The 19439-nt window shown below is 41.2% G+C and overlaps 2 protein-coding genes and 1 pseudogene across 3 annotated transcripts in view; all 3 read left to right on the forward strand.

Moving 5' to 3' along the window:
* The window catches only part of bcl6b (BCL6B transcription repressor), a 220277-nt gene that overhangs the window by 89155 nt on the left and 111683 nt on the right, over positions 1-19439 (forward strand). The window lies entirely within an intron of this gene.
* On the forward strand, positions 38-8518 carry cnpy4 (canopy FGF signaling regulator 4). The gene is made up of 6 exons (XM_079491401.1): positions 38-248; positions 1316-1442; positions 3745-3841; positions 4384-4506; positions 5610-5727; positions 6284-8518. Exons 1-6 carry the CDS (start codon positions 158-160, stop codon positions 6391-6393), a joined length of 666 nt encoding a protein of 221 aa, XP_079347527.1. The 5' UTR covers positions 38-157; the 3' UTR covers positions 6394-8518.
* On the forward strand, positions 7353-11505 carry LOC306914248 (zona pellucida sperm-binding protein 3-like; annotated as a pseudogene). The gene is made up of 5 exons: positions 7353-7358; positions 8752-8897; positions 10081-10083; positions 10840-11019; positions 11358-11505. The product of its transcript is annotated as a zona pellucida sperm-binding protein 3-like (transcript).

Here is a 19439-nt window from a genome sequence, read left to right on the forward strand (position 1 = left end):
GATCAATCTGCTGCTCGAGTCAAGTTGATGTACTGCGCATGCGTTCTGCCCTGTACTTCTCAGATGATGATGTGGCTACTTTGACTTAATTTAACTTTAATTTAACAGACTTAACTCAAACACAAAAAGAGTTTGAGTTTTCAAAAGTTTGTCCAAAATGGATCTCTTTTTGTTGGTTTTCGTCTCGCTCTGCTGCAGCTTCTTCACGTTTGCAGAGCAGGACGAGAGGCTCCCGAACAAATGCGAGGGTATTATATTAGCGTCTATAACTGCATGGTAACATGATTATCGCCTGCTAAATGCGTTTATTACTAATAATACAGACGTTGCTGTATATAGTGTCTGTAATGTAGCCTATTATTGAATGACTTTCGTTCGTCTGCTGTTAGTTTATGAACAGCTGTCGCTGACGCTGTGGTATCGTATCTTGTGTGTGTGTGTGCGTGCGTGTGCGTGCGTGAGTGAGTGACTACAAGAGTGCATTTCATAACAGTTATAAAATGAATGAATTGATTCGTGGCATGCACCAAAGGTGCTCAGGCAGTCCACATGGACACTATACTACAAACTACACCACATTCCATAGGTCAGGTGCACAATATAATGCAACCAAAATGTTTTTTCAAACTCCATTTCATCCAAACAAATAGTTTTCTTCCCTGTGCCTTACATATAATATCTGCTAAATAGAACGTGCCTTTCCTAAAACAATATTTAAGTCTTTCATAAATCATGTAACACAAGGAATGACATTCTACTAAAAGAATATTTTTCATCATAATGGTCAGTACAACTGAAAATGTATGTTGCATAATAAACAATCTTTCCTCTTCAGGAATCTATTTAAAGCTATAGCCCTAGATATTGCGCCACCCCTTACCCCTTATCCCTAAACTTATTTGCAATTTTTTTTACTATTTTAAAACATTTTAAAATAGTACAAATAGCCGATCTACAAGCTAACAACGTGTCGATGTAGATTGGCTAGTTGAACGATTTTTAAATGTTTTAAAATAGTAAAAAATAAATAAGTTTAGGGACAAATAAGTTTAGGGATAAGGGGTAAGGGGTGACGCAAGATGGAGCCCTAGAGCTCCATCTTGCGTCACCGCTAATGATAATGATAATGATGAACATTTTTTAATACTTAAAATGGCCAGTCTACAAGCTCACAACGTGCCAATGTAGATTGGCTAGTTGAACTATTCAAAAATGTTTTTCAAAATAGTAAAAAAAGGCAAAGAAGTTTAGGGATATGGGGTTTAGCGGTGACGAAAATGGAGCCCATAGTATATTCTCCCTGTTATGTGTCCAGTGTGTAAGTTCCTGACAGTGGAGCTGCAGGCAGCGCTGGACAAGACGGGCCGTTCTAAAGAGGTTCTGGAGCTGGGGGAAGTTCTGGACACGGGCAGACGGAAGCGTCAGATCAAATACAACACCTCGTAAGTTGCCTTTCCTCAACGAATAGTACTTTATTGCAGTACGTGGCTCAAAGTTTTTAATTTCAAGGACCCCCATAACTCAGAGTATTGGAACCCACTCATGGAACCCTGAGTTCCCCTGGACCCCACTTTGAGAATAATAATAATAATAATATCTGGGACTTCTATAGCGCTTTTCTAATACCCAAAGACGCTTTACATGTGTGGGGGCCGGGGGGGGGGGGGGGGGGGGGGGGACAAGAAAAAAGGACAACTTTATTAGAAGAAAGAAAATAAGAATAAAACTAGAAAAAGTGCCCTTCTGGGCACAGGTCTCCACCAGGAGGATAGGACTGTGTGAGATGTTTGGCAAAATGTTTAGGATTAATATAAACATGTTTTTTAAGCATTTTGTTCCAAAAATGTGTTTTGCAAAAATCAACCTGTTGGTGGCGCTATAACAGGCCAATGTGAAAAGGGTGGGATATATTCCTCAGCCTAGTAAGAAAATGTGTGAAAGATTTCACGTAAATTGCATGCTGCGTTCATGATTTGAGGCTTTTGTTCAAAACGGGGCAATCTTGCAAACTGTGAAAGCCAATTATAGCCAATTAGGATGGAATATGAAATATCTGACAGATCCGACTTGAGCACATGACCATAGAGATACTGTGTAACGATTTGTGAGATTTTTGGACAGAATCTGGAGGAGTAATATCAAAAAATGTGTTTTACAAAAGTCGGCCTCCTGGTGGCGCTATAAAAGGCAGATGCGGAAAATGCAGGTCAAAGGTTTGTCCTTGGCCTCTAGGGAGTGTGCATGCAACGTATCACGCAGATCGGTGCAGTTTTAGGTAAACAATGTGAAAAGCTGCCTCATGGTGGCGCTATAACAGGCCGTTCTGGAAAATGTGGCGCAGAGGTTCATCGTTGGCATCCAGGGAGTGTGTGTGCAAAGTTTGGCATTGATCGGGCCAACGGTGCCGGAGATTAGCTGATAACGGACGGACAGAAGGACGGACGGAAGGACACACACACACACACACACGGACGGAGTGCAAAACATACTCTCTCCCCATGCCTTCGGCCTGGTGGAGACAACCAGTAAAACATTACATGTAACAAGTTAAAAAACATCAGCTGGGGAATGCTAGTCTGAACAGGTGGGTTTTTAGTGCGGTTTTGAAGGTGGGGAGTGAGGGGGCATCCCGGATCTGTTTGGGGAGGGCGTTCCAGAGGGTAGGGGTGGCCACAGAGAAGGCCCTGTCGCCCCAGGTTTTGAGCCTGATCTTCTTGGGGATCACAAGGAGGCCGGCATCAACTACTGCTTTATATAGTATACATATGATATACTATACTGCAGTGATTCTCAACCTGTGGTACTAGTACCACTAGTGGTACTAAGGACCTCCTCTGGTGGTACCAGAAATCTTCCTGAACATGACAAAAGGGGGGGGGGGCTTGTTGTTGTTGTTGTTGTTGTTGTTGGCTTTGTGCTGAGCACTGCCGACGATGCGTTCACGGATCACAACAAACTAAACGGTGGCAACGCAGTGGCTTAAAATGGAACTATAAAAGTGTAAGGACAATATTTTGACCAGCAGCAGCTGCATGTAAAAAGTGCAGTGTTAGACGTCTCTGAGTCAGACGGACCTACAGCACTATTGCTCCAGTGAAATGAGTTGACATCCAGGCCGGTGTTGAGGTCCCAGCACAAATTAGTGCCGTTCAAATCTCCCTCCTGTGTGAATAGGATAGGATGGGATATGTTAGGTGTACGCTACTGTTTGATGTATTTTAACGTCATAATGGTGGTAGGCTACCCGGAAAGCCAAATATTTTCTGAGGTGGTACTTGGTGAAAAAAGGTTGAGAACCACTGCTATACTGTACTAGCCGCTGCATAAATATTGTGTAGGTAGAGTGCCTGTGTCACTGCATGGTCAGTGGTATGAAGGTCTGTCACATAATCGTCTTAATCATCTCCACATTGAAATTATGAAAATTTCAAACAATTATAAATAGTGGAAATAGCCGATATTTTACAATTTCACGTGAGCTTGTAGATTGTTTATTTCTACCATTAAAAAAAAAGTATAAATTATTAAATATGTTAGTCGTTTCTTTGTATATTTACGTTATTTATCATATTGCCTGTTTGAAGGTGTATATGAGTTTGAAGGAGTATGCTGTACTCTAGATAATTAAGCTAAATAATGTATTCATTTCCACTCAGACTGCTGTCCACTGCTAGTAGTTAGTTTGCCCTACAGAATTCACTTGGAAATTAGAACCTGTTTTTTTTTTCTTGGCTGTGGTTTCAGGGAGATGCGGCTGACAGAGGCTGTAGATAACATCTGTGAAGGCATCCTGCAGTATAGTGTCCACGCAGAGAGGCCTGGCAGTCTGCGCTATGCCAAGGTAAGGTTAAAGCAGTGGTTCTCTTAACTTTTATATCTCAACAACCCCCTGTTTGGTATGCTTTAAGGCCACAGATAACGCCATAACACTGAGGGCGTACACTGGAACCATTTGGTTCCGTCTGTACGCTCGCAAGAGTTACAGAACTGTAAGGGTCCATTTGGTTCCTAGCTAACTGTCATCAACTTTAGCTGGGAACCCTCTGGAACACGCCAAAGACCCCTGGGCGTCCCCACTTTGAGAACCAAAGGACGCAGTGTTTTTATTACCATGATGTAGCTCAAGAGTCTAATCGCAATTATTTGAGATAATGGGACCATCAGACTCAAAATGTTGAGTCATATAATAATCATACTAATAATAAACATATGTTCGAGAGTTTGTGATCATACAGTGTAGCTCAAGGTGCATTTTGTCTGAGTTAGATATAAGTGATTTATTTAAGTTGGTACAAAATAGAACAGCAAGCAGGAGATCACATTAAAAACAGTGTCAGTCACACAGATCCAGATGAATATAAAAGCAGTGTGTTGTGGTTCCAGGGCACCAGTCAGACCATGAGTACGTTGAAGAACCTGGTCAACAAGGGAGTTAAAGTGGATATGGGCCTTCCATATGAGCTGTGGGACGAGCCCTCTGTGGAGGTGTCGGATATGAAGAAACAGGTGTGTGTGTGTGTGTGTGTGTGTGTGTGTGTGTGTGTGTGTGTGTGTGTGTGTGTGTGTGTGTGTGTGTGTGTGTGTGTGTGTGTGTGTGTGTGTGTGTGTGTGTGTGTGTGTGTGTGTGTGTGTGTGTGTGTGTGTGTGTGTGTGTGTGTGTGTGTGTGTGTGTGTGTGTGTGTGTGTGTGTGTGTGTGTTTCTGTGCATGTGTGTTACGGCTGGGCATAAACCCATTATTAAGACCTGAGGCCGATTCTACAAATCATCTCTGTCGGGTGGAAACCTCATGTGTCCAAAACGGTTACTATTTCAGAAGTAGCAGGTCGACAAGCTCAAAACGTGGCGTGAAGTGACTTATTCCGAGCTTGTCGATCTGTTATTTTTTATGCTTTTGTCTGCCGCTGGTGGTATGATGATCAAGTAGGGCATTCATTTACAACAAAACACTAAAAGTTAGAATATGGACGCTTCTGCCCGACAGCAACGAAATGCCTTCTAAATCCTAAGAGTTTTCTGATAAACTATAGCTAAAATCTAAAATGACAGAATACAGATGCTGTCCCGGTTTTAATGAGCATTTTTCCTACTACTGTATGTATGCCAACAAATCGACACGAAAAGGTTTTATCTGATTAGCCACTTAACCTTGTTTGTATTATGCTTGGCTGTACAAAATAGCAAAAATATACATGTAATCTAATCTACAAGCTCACAACGCATTGCATCTCGAAGCTTGTACATCGCTCATTAATCATAATCGAGGCAAAAGTTTGAAATAATTGTAATATTCATTTGAAGTCAATATTGCTCAAACCTTTTTATTTTGGGGCTTTTCATGCCTTTATTGAAAGTGCAGTAGTTGGACAGGAAGAGAGATGGGGGGCTGACATGCAGCAAAGGCCATTGGGATCGGGACTCGAACCAGGCTACCGGTACATTGGAGCCTAAGTGCCTAGCGGTCCGGGCCATATTTCTCAAGTGTGTGTGTGTGTCTGTTTAATCTTTATTATCATTACTATCTCCATTTACAACTTGTGTTGGAAGCTTCACGTAGCACTAGCTTGGATATTAACTGTGTGTGTGCGTGTGCGTGTGTGTGTGTTGTCAGTGTGAGACCATGCTGGAGCAGTATGAGGACATGGTAGAGGAGTGGTACTTCCACCATCAGGACCAGAGACTGGAGAGATTCCTCTGTGAGGAACACGTCCTCAAGTCATCTGAGCAAGGTATGACATTTAACACACGCACACGTACATCAAGTATTCAAATATGTAGGTCTAGGTTTTAATATAGTATGGTAAAATAAGTCACAAAATATTTCAGTTGCTTGTCCTTGAAAGTGTGTTTCAATTCGTAAAGACTTTAAAAAATGAAGGTTTAGAGACCAAAACTATACATTTTTTGAGACCGGATTAGATTTCGATGTTTAGAGTGGAAGTCATATTGGCCGCATCATCCGGTTTTTGGCTGGCATTTACTACAGTTCAGACAATGGAAATCTGACCATACTGCATTATACTGGCTGGCTGGCTGATGCTCATGTATTGCGGCTAAGAATATGCTCTGGGCTCTTCGGTGTTAGAGAACACAAGCCTCACAAACCAGAGAGCCGTTTGGTGAAAAAAAGGAGGTGAACATTTTTGCAAAAGTGTGACTTGTGCCGTCTGTCGACTCCTGATCTTATGCAAACACTCGAACCATACAAACTGATTGTTTCAGAAAGAATTGCATGTTTTCAAACCTGCTTCTCTGGTCCTGTTGATGATTCTCTCCTTCTAACAGAATGTCTAAAGGAGGTGTGGAAAGGAGACATGGGCAATAAAACAGCGATCAAGGAGGCAACGAGTGACGACGCTGAAGGAGAGAAGACACACGACGCTGGGGAACTATGAGCTAAATGCCTCGACAAAGAAACCACAACCCACAACAGAAGACCTCCTTGTTAACTCAAGGCTCAGCTGAGTAGAAGGAAAATAACTCCACAATGGAAAACAGTTGAAATCTCTCTGTGATTTACTGTCTTCTTTATTCTTGGTGCCAACTCGTGTCAAAGGCCGACCGGAGAGATTTTAAATAAGTTCACACTAGAGTGTCACGCTCCTAGTGTGACATAATGCTTTATGGTTCTTAACCCGGTTCCTTAGGGACCCCCCCCCCCCCCCCCGGTACCACTGACTGTCTTGTCCTACCAGGTTGTTTCTAGTGCCTCATTAAGCAGCTTCAATGCTGTGAATGCAGTGTTAATGGTTTCCTGAGGACAATTTATAAGTGATTTTGGTTCAACTTTGTGTTGACTTTTGTATCTGTATCAGTTGCCCCTCTCTGTTTATTCTAATTGCACCGTCTAAAAATCACACTTGAGCACATAATGTATGAACGTGAACAACTTGGATTTCTGCCAATACATGCCCTCTTTGTCTAAGCTTTAGCTATGGATAACAATTTACTAAGTGTGCATTTTGTGAACAAAGCCCCACAAATTGTGATCTAGTGTTCAATGGCGAATTTACACTATACACTGAAAATTAAGATGGCATCATCGCTGTGTTGAATTAACTATCTCCTTTGGTGCAGTGGAAATGGCAATCTTTATAAATACTCTACTCCAGATGGCTATGCTGGCAGGATGTTCTTGTTCAGTTGACTTTGAGACTTATACACAGCTTGGACTCATAATAGCTGGAATGGGAATGATGTCAAACAGGCCTTTCCTAAAAATGTTATCACAGAACTAAATTAAGCATTTGGCGCGATACTTTTGTTCTCTCAATGCCATGAAGTGGAAAGCGGTTTGGGTTGTGGTGATCGAATCAACAAAAGACTGAGAAATCTGGGAAAGACGCTGGAATTGATGTGGGTAAATCGCCTATTGCAGTAGCCTCGCTGGGAAGCTTTTCCCCAAACGATTCACAGTTGTAAGGTTGCACCGATGTGACTTTAATGTTCGACTCCATTGAAAACCTTTTCCACATTTGCATTGGGAAATCGAGACTTATACACAGCTTGGGCTCATAATGTGAGACTCCTGAGGATTGTCTTCTGATTGATCGAAACATTGGGTGCAATAAATAGCTGACCTTTTTTTCAAGTGTGCAGACCTTTTCTGCATATTGAACTGTTGTTTGTTCAATATGTTGTTTGTTTGTGGCAGCGGTGGCCGAATGGATAGCGGCGCGGTCTAGATACCGGAAGGTTCCCAGTTCGAATCAGCCGTCCGACACGTTAAAATTACCACCGCTGAAATGCCCTTGAACAAGGCATCAACCACTACGATGAAATGTGTTCTATGAGCAGGGCCTGGCTGGAAACAAGTTCTTGAGCTTAGCCCAGATACCCTGGGTAAATATAGATTTCATTTCATTTCATTTCATTTCTGCACCTAGGCACTTAAGTGGATGTGAACTACCTTTTCAGTGATGACAAACAGTCCTTTCCTAAAAAATAGCAAGGCTTTATTCATGTACTACTACCATTTGAATAGAACATGAATAGAGCAATTTCACTTCACCAAAATGGAGTAACCAGGACCATTTTACAGTCTATTGAATATTTCTAAGGTATTGTATTTGCAGAATCCAGTTTGTTTGCATGTGCTAGAACTAGACGTGATGATCGTTCCCCACTCGTGGATCACAGGAGCAACTGATGATCAACAATATTTGGACTTATATCATGGCCAAAAGCTATACAACGCCAGGTTCTACCAAAATACACCATACTGTATCTTGCATGCCCCTCCTTGTGAAATGTTGTGTTATTTAATATTGTCTGTTACATCTCTTTATACTCCTTTCCTTTCAATTTTATTACGCTACAACTTCACAACAATATACTACAAAGATTATGTAACACAAATGGATAAGTGTTATGGTGCATGCCATGTCAGTATTGTTTTATTAGTGAGTGCAGGGAGTCTTTTATATGGTAAAGGTTTGATGCATATGAATTTCTTTCCTGAACCATGTTTACAAAATGCAATATGTACAGTTTTCTATTGTTAATAAATGATTGCGTGTGCATTGCAGTCTGCCTTACTGTCATGACATTTTGTAATTCATTACAACTAATTACTCTCAGGTGTGTTAAGCAATGCTAAACCACATTGGTCAACACATTTGACTTTGATGGCTGTTGTAACAGAAGACACTTGATTAATGTGAAGCCATACTATGGCATTTTATTTATAATGTGTCATTTTGTGTCACTTGAGTGCTACACGTACCAAACGAAAACTCTCTTCATGTCATAAGGACAGCCTGGAGGTTGTGATAAACGCGGATCTCTTTGGTCATGGTTGAGCCCACACGCCTGAGGCTTGGACCTGTTGGAGAGTCAGGAGACATGCACTGCAAGGTGTTGGTTTCTGGAAATGAGTACACCATCAAGGCCCGACTGAGTGAGTGTGGAACAGAAATAATGGTTAGTAGATGTACGTTTTACCAGTGATTCTCACATGTTTTCATTTCAAGGACCTACAGTTTACCAGTGTATATATGCGGTTAGGCCACAGACTCCCATAGCTCTTTGGTTCCATGTGTACACCCAGAGTTACCAATCACTTAGCTGTGGACCCCCTGGAACTCCCCAATGACCCCTGGGCGTCCGTGGACTTCACAAGAACACAGACAGCAATAAATAAACCTACCTGCAGTGTAGTAGTGCAGCTGATTCAAATGTGCATTGCATTTTTAGTAGCAATTACCTTTTGGTCATGAGGTGTAGTTAACAGGAACTGGAAACAGATTTTAATTAAAGGAAAAGGAAAGGAATTTCTCTTTTTGATTAAAACCCTTTGACCAACCCTGTCCCTCTAATCCTGTCCGATGTGGTGAAAATAAGGGATCTCCTCTGACATCATCTGATAGGTCCATAGTTGAGTACTGTATGTTGTTAGAGCATGCATTATCATGATCAGGTACTGTAGTTTGTTTACTTTGAACCACAATTTCAGAGTGAGTTCAGTTAAGCAAACTATGTATTTGTATTGTATCTTTACTGTACTTCAACTTCATTATGTGTATTATGTAGCTTGTAAAACTATCTTTGGCTTCAATACTCTGTTCTGGCCTACAAAAACAAATGTGGAAACATGAATTGCTTAATGCTGCCACCTAGTGCTTATATTTTGACATGACTTTCTGTGTCCTTTCCTAGTTTGTTGGGGATGCTGTGATCTTCAAAAATCATCTTGTGTACTCTCCCACACCATCTTTAGATTCTTTACCTGGAGATGTCTTGCAAATAAAAGGGGTTGCCATTCCAATTCACTGAAAATATAGAAGGTGCAATAACGTAAGGCCCTAATGCTATGGACTGCCACAGACTAGATGATAATGCATATCTGGCCACCATATTTTATTGTCAAAATTATTGTTATTACTAATGCAATGTGTAATTTGTGTAATTTTTATTAGGCCCGACCAATATTAAAAGTTTGTCTTTCGATCAATTCTGATCACCGGCAAAATATCTTTATCGCCCAACTATACGGCAGCCCATAGCATTTATTACATTATGCCATTATTACTCAGTGGTCATGTGTTATTGCTTTTCATGATTGTGTTTATATTCCTCTGCAGGAGGTACAGCGTGAGTAGCCATGCCTTGATCCCTCCCTGGAGTCCCCTGATCAACACCCAGTCAACTCACATACTTAAAATTACACCTCAAGCTCATGACAAGTAAACTTACTTTACTTTTATAATTATTCTTATATTGCATACTTTTTTATTTTATTGCGACCTCATCAAACCCTGTACACTCAAGACACTGCCCCCGCTGCCACCCTTAGATCTCCATATATGGAGCTGACCTGTTCTGACATTCCATATGTTGATCTGACCTCATTAAACCCTGTACACTCTGTACACTCAAGACCATATATGGCCAGTACAGAATGCATATCATATGTTGATCTACCCCCCATGCCAAAGCACCAGCGCTCGCCCAGCAGTCACCCAGGCGAGGTCCCTTCTCGCCCTCAGGGCGTCTTACTGGTATACAGTAGACGGGTAGAGGGTATGCGCGTGACATCATCTTCATACCCGGCCGGAAGTTATGCAGGAACGAAACTACTGAGTGGCAAAAAATACTTTCTGGCCTTGACAGCCCATACATCGAAACAGAAAAGTCCTATCTGATTGCAATAAATAATGTTAAACGATGTTAAACTCACTTTGCGACTCGATTTACCAATCACTTTATGCATGCGCATACCCTAAGGCAATCAAATTCTTCCTTATATGAACATACTTGGCCAGTAGACAGATTCTGATTGAGTTTGACTGGCTGATTCGTTGCACTTTGATGCATTACCGCCGGCATCCATCTCTTCTCAGACGACTGGACTAAAGAGAGAGAATCATCCATTTACTTCCTGGGTGAGGGCGACATGGTTCACATTCAGGCCACTGTAGCCGTGGCCCCTCGGCTTCCGCTCCGCCTGTAGACAGCTGTGTGGCCACTCTAAGCCCTGATGTGAATTCCTACCCCAGATATGCCTTCGTAGACCACCAGGGGTGAGTGCAGTACAATAAGCCTTGTTTTCAAATTATCACCTGTCACTGAGAGCTTCCCGGATGTGAACTATAACATGAATGCCATATGTTGATTCCTGGGGCCGACTTTAGTATAATACTACGTGGCTTGCGTTTGTCAAATATTTTCAAATTTACAGTTTCATAGTGAGTGGATTCAATTTAGAGGCTCGGGCAGACAGTAAAAAACAATAATAAAGCGACTTCCTTCAAACAGTTTTGTGAAATACAAGCCAGGCGTTGCCAACAATCCGCTGCATGCTGAGGGCAAAACCTCAAGATCCAAGCGTTTGTGATATGGATATTGCTGTCCCCCACAGGTGTTTCACAGATGCTCAACTGACGGGCTCCAGTTCCTGTTTCCTGCCGCGTGTCTGGGATGAGCTCCTGCACATTCAGCTCCAACCCTTTCTCTTTCGCCACTGTCTGCAACCATTCCAAATCTCTCTTGAGCCGCAGTATCTATGAGCTCTATTCTCCCGGTGTTGAAGTGGGATATAGGGACCTCCCCTCTAATGATCAATCAAATGTGGCAGTGTCATGATTCACTATGATCTCAGCTAGGCCTCTCACAATTATTATATAATAGCCTGATTGTAATTATTTGAGCTAATCGCAATATTTTTTTGCGTAACCGTTGTGATCATTTCCATTCATCTGTAAAATTCTGTATAAAAACAGCTGGGTGAAATTAATAGAAATGTCATTCACATCATTATTTCCACGTCATTGCCCGTGCTCTTTTAACCCCTTTCAACCGCGCTGCCGCGCATCCCTATTTTGGACATTTATAGGTCGCTATTTTCATACATGCCTTGAAAAACATTTTCAAATACTTCAATCAGCCAATCTACATCGAAACGTAGATCGGCTATTTTAACTATTTAAAAAGGTTTTTCAAAATACCGGTAGTAAAAAAATAAAAAATAAAGGCTAAGAAGTTTAGGGATAAGGGGTAAGGCACGTACGAAGGTTAAAACCTATTTTGGAATGTTCATATGGTTTCAAATATTTTCATAAATATCACATCTAAAAGTTCATCAGATGAACTTGTGGATCAGATAATTCAGATAATACTTTCGAAAATTGTATGAAATTAGTTTTGGCCAGTTATTTTTGATTATTGGTACCAATAATTTCCTTTTCAGTTATAGGCTTTGTACATTTCATTTTTTTAATTGTCATATCTGCCCTGTGCAAGTTTCTTTTAATATAAATATCATCTTTTATTTATATGTTCCCATGTTTAATGCCATGAACACAAATAATTCGTCTGACAATCATTAATAAAAATGTCATGATCAGGAGTTGTAATGTCAGCATGTGCATTTGTCTTCTTTAGATATACATAACATGTTACCTAGAGGCTGTGATCATTTCATTTCAGAGTGGAACCCTGTGAAAAAGGCCTGTTCTTTTTTTATCAATGGGAGGTCAGTTATCACGCATTTTCTTCTACAAAATAATGGAAAGTCGTAGAATAGAACACACGGAAGAACATAGTACTAGGCAACTAGGGTATCAAATTCCACTTATACTGTATTCCAGTTTTTCTACTTCCAACCAAAGCAAGAAATGAGAATAACAAATGTTTTCCTTCTGTGTCAGATGGAAATCAGTGGACGGTGATGACCATCTCTGTGGGAGCTGTGGGAACCACAAAGAGGCCAGGCCAGCTGGTTACCAGGACATGAAGGGTAGTGTATCTGAGCTTTAACACACTGTTGCCTGATAGCATGTTTTTCGTGATTCATGCGTCTCTGTCGATCAGGTCATAAGCTGATTAACATGTTTCTCTCATTTCAGAGCTGCAAAGAGAGACCATGTTGTGTCCCTTTGTCTGTCTTCCCTGGAAAGCTCAGAATAAAGGAAACATCCATCCATCCATCTTCAACCGCTTATCCGGAGTCAGGTCATGGGGGCAACAGTTCCAGCCAAACAGTACATACATAATTGAATTAATCTGAATTAAAGTCTAACGCTCTGTTATTTAACAATGCCTCTTGTTCACTTTGAATGAGATGGACTCTAAAAGTATTCTTAATTTCTCTGGTTTACAGGCTGACTGGTAGGCCTACTGTACATAAATCTTAGTATTTGAGTATTACCACATGTTGTTTTTCATTTAAACTGTTATGATTGCTGTTTTCCTTTTTTTATTGCATGGTGTTTGCAATGGTGCTAATATGTTGTTTGTTGCCACATTCTGCTAGGTTCAACTTGGATAAAAGGTATCAACTCAACTCTGACTACAGTTGTTTAATCCAGGGGTTCTCAACGTTTTTGGCCGGACATGCTTTGGCAATGTCTCGGGACCCCCGCCCCGCCCCCTCCCGACCCCCAATATAAATTGACTGCTACAATAACCTTAATAATAGAGACAATACACCATAAATAAAATACTGAAACCAGATATAATCATTAGGGAAGGTGTATGCATGTACTATGTGTACTATATGTAAACTCTTCATTTCCACTTTCCAGCCATTCAGCTGCAAATCTTTTTGTTTTTGGAAAATAATTTGGGGACCCCCCAAAATATTTTGGCGACCCCCCCGAGGGGTCGCGACCCACGGGTTGAGAACCCCTGGTTTAATCAAATGTGTTACTGTGAGAATGACCATCTTAGCGGTTGGAATTAGCGGCATATTGGAGTTCAACCAGATGGTGTATTTATTCACCAAGAAAGACAACATTCAATTCTGTCACCCTCTTGGCACGGTGGTGTCCAGCTTTCCACCACTCTGCTCCATCTCCAACTGCTGGCAGCCTTTTAAACACAGATGAGCCTGGACTGCTCCATTCCTAGGGGCATCATAACTCTAAAACATAATACATACATCAATACCTATACATTTAACACACATACAACTACATTACAAAACTCTTAAGAACTACAAAGATGGTATTCTTCATCCTTCCATACGTTATTCAATATGGACGGTTGTAAATGTTAAACGGACATGTATTAAATATAGGCATTAATAAGCTTTGAGCTTCAGCCTACTGTATGCCTTTTCGATCAACCAAAAAAATAAATGTTGGATGTACCGTTAAATGTAATGACTTGTTATACTGTTAATGATGATCAAAATAAACTAAACTAAACTAAAATCTTTATCCTTCTTCATACATACTTACAACAAATATAATAGCAATTGCAAAAACACATCATAACCCCCTCTCTGACATCCTGACTATATGGTCCAGCCCAATCTACTGAAACACGCAACAGGTAAATGTTATGCTAAAAGTGCAAATGTTCTGTACATTGTACAAGCATACTGTAAGTAACCTTATAAGAGGCATAAGAGGACCTGTCTCAGTTACAGTACCAGCATATAATAATATATGATACGCCAAACATTTTTTCTTTGTAAGACAGTACTCTCTGCTTCTGATTCTGGCCTCCTAGTCACACAATAATGGGACTGACAGGATGGAGAATGCCAACACAGGTTATTTTCTGCTGTATAGAAGAAGTAGCCAAAATCACTCGCAGGTGTTCCGTCAGCGAGAGTGAAAGACTGATGTGTTGAACTCCAGACATCAACCACACACCAGGTGAAGTTCTTTCTTAACTGCTACTTTGATGGACAGCAGTGCTTTTATGGGAAGCCAGGTATTGCTGGAGCTGGAGGAATGTTAACGTTTTGGTCTCTAACCCGTTTCAAAAATGCTCTTAAAGTATCTCTTTCTGACCACTCTTGGAGGAATACTCATTTATTCACAGTATACCTACAATATTTCTGCTTGTACAGTACATTTTCCCACAAATGTCAAAATACCTACTTACTGTATATCCACAGACTTGTATGTTCTTCACCACTTCAACGTATTCCTTTATCTTGTAACCATTCACTGCTCAAAGGATGCTCTGGTTGTGGTTTCAGAATGTCACTTGTGTCTCTCTCTCATCGGTGTGCATGGTAGGATACATGGCCCCTGTTGGCACCACTCCAGCTGCTGTCTACCAGTTCCCTCATAAAGACTGCATGGCAGTCAGATGGAGGTGAGCTCTGTGTTTTATTGTAATGCCAATCACAGCTGTGACAGCGTGGCCTATTGGCACAATGTCACAAAGGCATGCATGTACAGTACCAGTTGAGTGTTCACTTTTAATTAGAAAAAATGTCTGTCGCGTGCTTAGTCCAATTTATTTTTCTGTTGTCTGTTGGCTGACCATTGCCTTCTACTGGCAGAACCAGACCTATAAAACCCTGGCCATTGACCACTGACAGTGATTGACCAGGTTAACTTGTCTTTCTGTCTGTAGGACTTTATGCAATGCAGCCTAGCAATCTGCTCTCCCCATCTTCTGTAACCAGTCCTGCCACAGACCATGTGAGTACCTTTCAACATTTCTAATCCAGGATGTTTCCATTTTTACAGTGAATCATGTAGCAAACTGTGCAGTCAAGCACTGGCTATTTCTGAATGGGGACCTTTTTATTTTTCATTACAAAGGGATGGGAAAATACTTATGAGAAGGCAATTGGGCCTTGATATTTTCTTCCTCATCTTTCAACACGTGTGCATGTGCATGTGCATGTGCGTGCGCGTGCGTGTGTGTGTGTGTGTGTGTGTGTGTGTGTGTGTGCGTGCGTGCGTTGCGTGCGTGCGTGCATGCTATAGAGTTCGCCAGTATTTTTAAATCTCCCAAGCTTGTAAAACTGCTGTACCGTGTGCCATTTCCTGTTTTCTCCAAGGCAAGATGTCAGCATAATGTCAGGTCCCTCTTTTGAGGACTTGGGCCAAGTCTCCAGTGAGGAGATGATCCCCAGTCAGCCCTGGGCCAAAATCTGAAAGAGAGAGAGCTGAGAATCCTGTCGGAAAAGCTAAGGAAATATGATCTCCTTGAAGACGGGCTCCGAAGGTAAGTAGAGCGGATCCTAGGAAATTAACGAACATGAGATATGAAGTTAATATAACATCATCTGTTGACCGCCCTTGATCCTTGGCATTGTCGAGACTCGGGCTAGTGTAAAATTATGTTTGGTAATGTACAGTTAATTTCCTTGCTGTGTTTTTTTCCACAGAAGATGTAGGCCTTGAAGGAACGGTTTCCACAGAAATTGACCTCTGGAGCACAGTACTGTGGGACCATGTGGCTTTACTCGTATATCCTTGACCTCGGTGAAGATTGTTCATTTTCCTCCTGCAGTTTCTGGATCAGTACACCTCTTTAACCACCTGATCCCTATTCTGGAGCGAGCTTTTGCCTAAATAAGTAGCAGATCTGCAAGCTCATGTGGTGCGTAGAGTCGTAGACGCCGGCGGGGAGCTTTTTTTTAGGAATATTTTAAAAATATCGTTTTTCACAGATTTTGCACCCCTATGTATTTTTTGTTTTTTTGTGAAGTCATGATGAAATATTAAAGAAGAGTAACTCAAGTTGCCACGTATTGCTGTACTTATTATATTTTGATGAGAATATTTTTTATGGAATATTTTACATTGGGTAAAATATACCCGTGTTTAGTGATGGGGTAACAAAAAATATGTTTAGTGTTCTAGGGTTAAGTGCACGGCTAATCTGAGAGTACCATCACTTATAGGGTATAGGCAACAGCTGGTGTGCTTGCATCAGCCCAGCCCTTCAAAACAATAGTAGAGAAAGCCTTTATTGTCATTGTATAGTATACAATGACAATGTATACTGTACAATGAAAAGAAACAAAGAAAAAAAGTGCCACTCCTATTTGGTGCATTAGAAACACCTTACAACGTGGTCACAATCACACAACAAAATCGTATAACATAAATAAATGGGTGTATAGCAAAACACATCAAAAGTGCAGTCAAGTTCACCATGAAGTATAAATGGAAAGCAATGATAAGAATCTAACCCTACATCTGGTATATCCTCACACTCTCACGCTGTTGCTTCACAAGGGCATATTGTAGCATTTTAGATGTCAATATTTTTTCAAGTTGAGCCAATTCAACACACTGTGGTGCCAATGTATTATGAAACCTGCATGCTCTGATTCCGTCAAGATAGGCAGGCTTGTGTTGACTCATAATTACAGCTCCAAAAAGGTATCTTGTCATGGTTTCAATTGTTACAACTTGCTGCAGGGTAATGAAATGTTGGCAGCTATAGACCACCCGCTATATAGGAGGTTGGCCCTGGCCTATAACAAGTTACAACTGTTAAAGTTTTTGACACAGGGCCTAACTGTGATATCATTTAAATGAATGGCTTCTGTAGATTGTTATTATATATGTTGCTGCGTTTTAACATTAAATAGGTAATCAAATCACACTTTCACCTTGCCGGAGGCGCTCATGCATGCACTGCACTCTGCAGTCTCCTGTGTGTACACTGCCAAAATGTAACATTGACGCTCAAATCGCAATTTCTACCCTCAATTTACTTTATTGCACTTGTCCCGCGTCCAAGGATAGCATTTCTAAACTACCCTGTAACTACCACACACACACAGTCTCACACACACACACACACACACACACACACACACACACACACACACACACACACACACACACACACACACACACACCTGGGGAAACATTCCTCGGGGGAAGTCATCAATCAGTTTTATGGCTTTCTCTGGGAAAGTTTCTTCCTCTCCAACTCCAATCCATCCATTTCTCCATTTTCTTTTCTATTCCTCCTCGCTTTCCATCTGCATCAGTTTTGGTTCCTTTGCCTCGGGCACATCTGAGAACGATCCTCTCCAGTCAATTAACTTCCACTATTTTTCTCCCTCCACCCCCCATTTTGCTATTGGGGGATAATTGGAACAAACCGGCGCGGGCGGAATGATTCCTTTCAAAGGCGCACTTAAAGGATGGCCGTATAGCCTGCCCTGTACAAGTTGCGTTCCCCTGTGCTCTTAAATTGCCCGCCAGTTGTAATGAACTTGAGGCGCACGGTGTGCAGTGCAGCCCCCGCCAGCCCATTCAGCCCAGCCCAGCCCAAAGGCCAGTTGGCAGATGTGAGCTGTACGTCAAGAATGGGCCGGCCTCCTGCCGGGACGGGACGGGTCTGTCTGTGTGTGTCCCAATGCACTCCGTGCGCTCTGCTCTGCGAGCCGGACCTAAAAACTACACACTATACACTTGCTGCTCCTGCTGCTTTATGCACCAAAAAAGATCGACCGCATGAACGCATGCAAGAGACAGGGGGAATCACTTTGGACACACATGGTGAGTTTATATATGGCGTGCTTGCTGTGATGTGGGGCCTTTTCATGACTAACTATTTGTATTTTTTTTTAAATTATTATTATTTGTTTAATTCAGAGAATCGGCGGAGGATTGTATCGTTTGGTGGCAGACAGTATGGCAGCTATAAAGGGTAGCCTATAGGCCTGTCGCTATTAAGTGCATTCGTTTAAGATTAAAGGCGATATAGGCATAATACGCCTGAAAAATGTATGTAGCCTCATTGTAGGCAAATGTTAGGTTATAGCCTATACGATAGGCTATTTTTTTCTTCTATTTTGTAGGATAGCTCTACTGTATGACTCATTTCTTCAGGCGGGTTTGCATTTTGCGTAATTCATCCAAATTGATTTGACATTTTCAGTCTGGATGTCAACTTTGTCACGGACTTAAATAACAGCCTTTCTCACAGCCGGTTTGAAGGCCTAGCCTGCAATAACGTTATTTAATTCATAGGTCTATGTCTACATATAGGCTAAGCCATATGCCTATATTGCCTATAGTGATATGGGTCAAATGGCCAGTAGGCAGAAACGGCAAAGCGACTAACCTTTTGTCTTTTTAGCTGCAATGCAAACTGCAAAGTTATAATAAATAGATAAACTATAAGAAGAGTGTCGCTGATTATTAATAATAAATTGTCCCAGGCTAAGTTTGTTGAAAGTTCATAAATAAATTGCCAGATCAAATTTACGATAACACTCACTAAACAATCACATGTCCTGGTTTGTTTTGAGATAAAGATTTAAGCGCAGCCTTAATTACTGCCGCAAACCATGTGCAATTAGGTCTGCACAAATGGGACCATTTAGAAGTGAGCTTCTGTTGCCAAAATAAGCTAACATATGAGAAACGTGTAGCCTTGAGTTGATGAACCATCAGAAACATAACCTAATATTTTGTATAAAGGAAACGCCCTAAGTATACATGCATTTAGTTTTTCCGTTTTTACGAAGGCTTTGTTCCTGTAGGCCTATACAATCAAATTGTATAGGAAATTAATATACATGAACATAAATTATATTGAATCGTTTCTGCAGACTTTTGAAATGGGGTTTACCAATTCTTGCAGATAGTCAAACTTTATAGGTCAATACAAATTAATTAGCGGCCGAGGCCTCGAATGTCGATCTGAAATTATTGTAAAGGCCTATAGGCATATATATAGTAGGCTATAGACGAATTGCCTTTTTGTCAACATGAGAAAT

The sequence above is a fragment of the Electrona antarctica genome (assembly GCF_951216825.1).
Source record: "Electrona antarctica genome assembly, chromosome: 21".
NCBI lineage: Eukaryota > Metazoa > Chordata > Actinopteri > Myctophiformes > Myctophidae > Electrona > Electrona antarctica.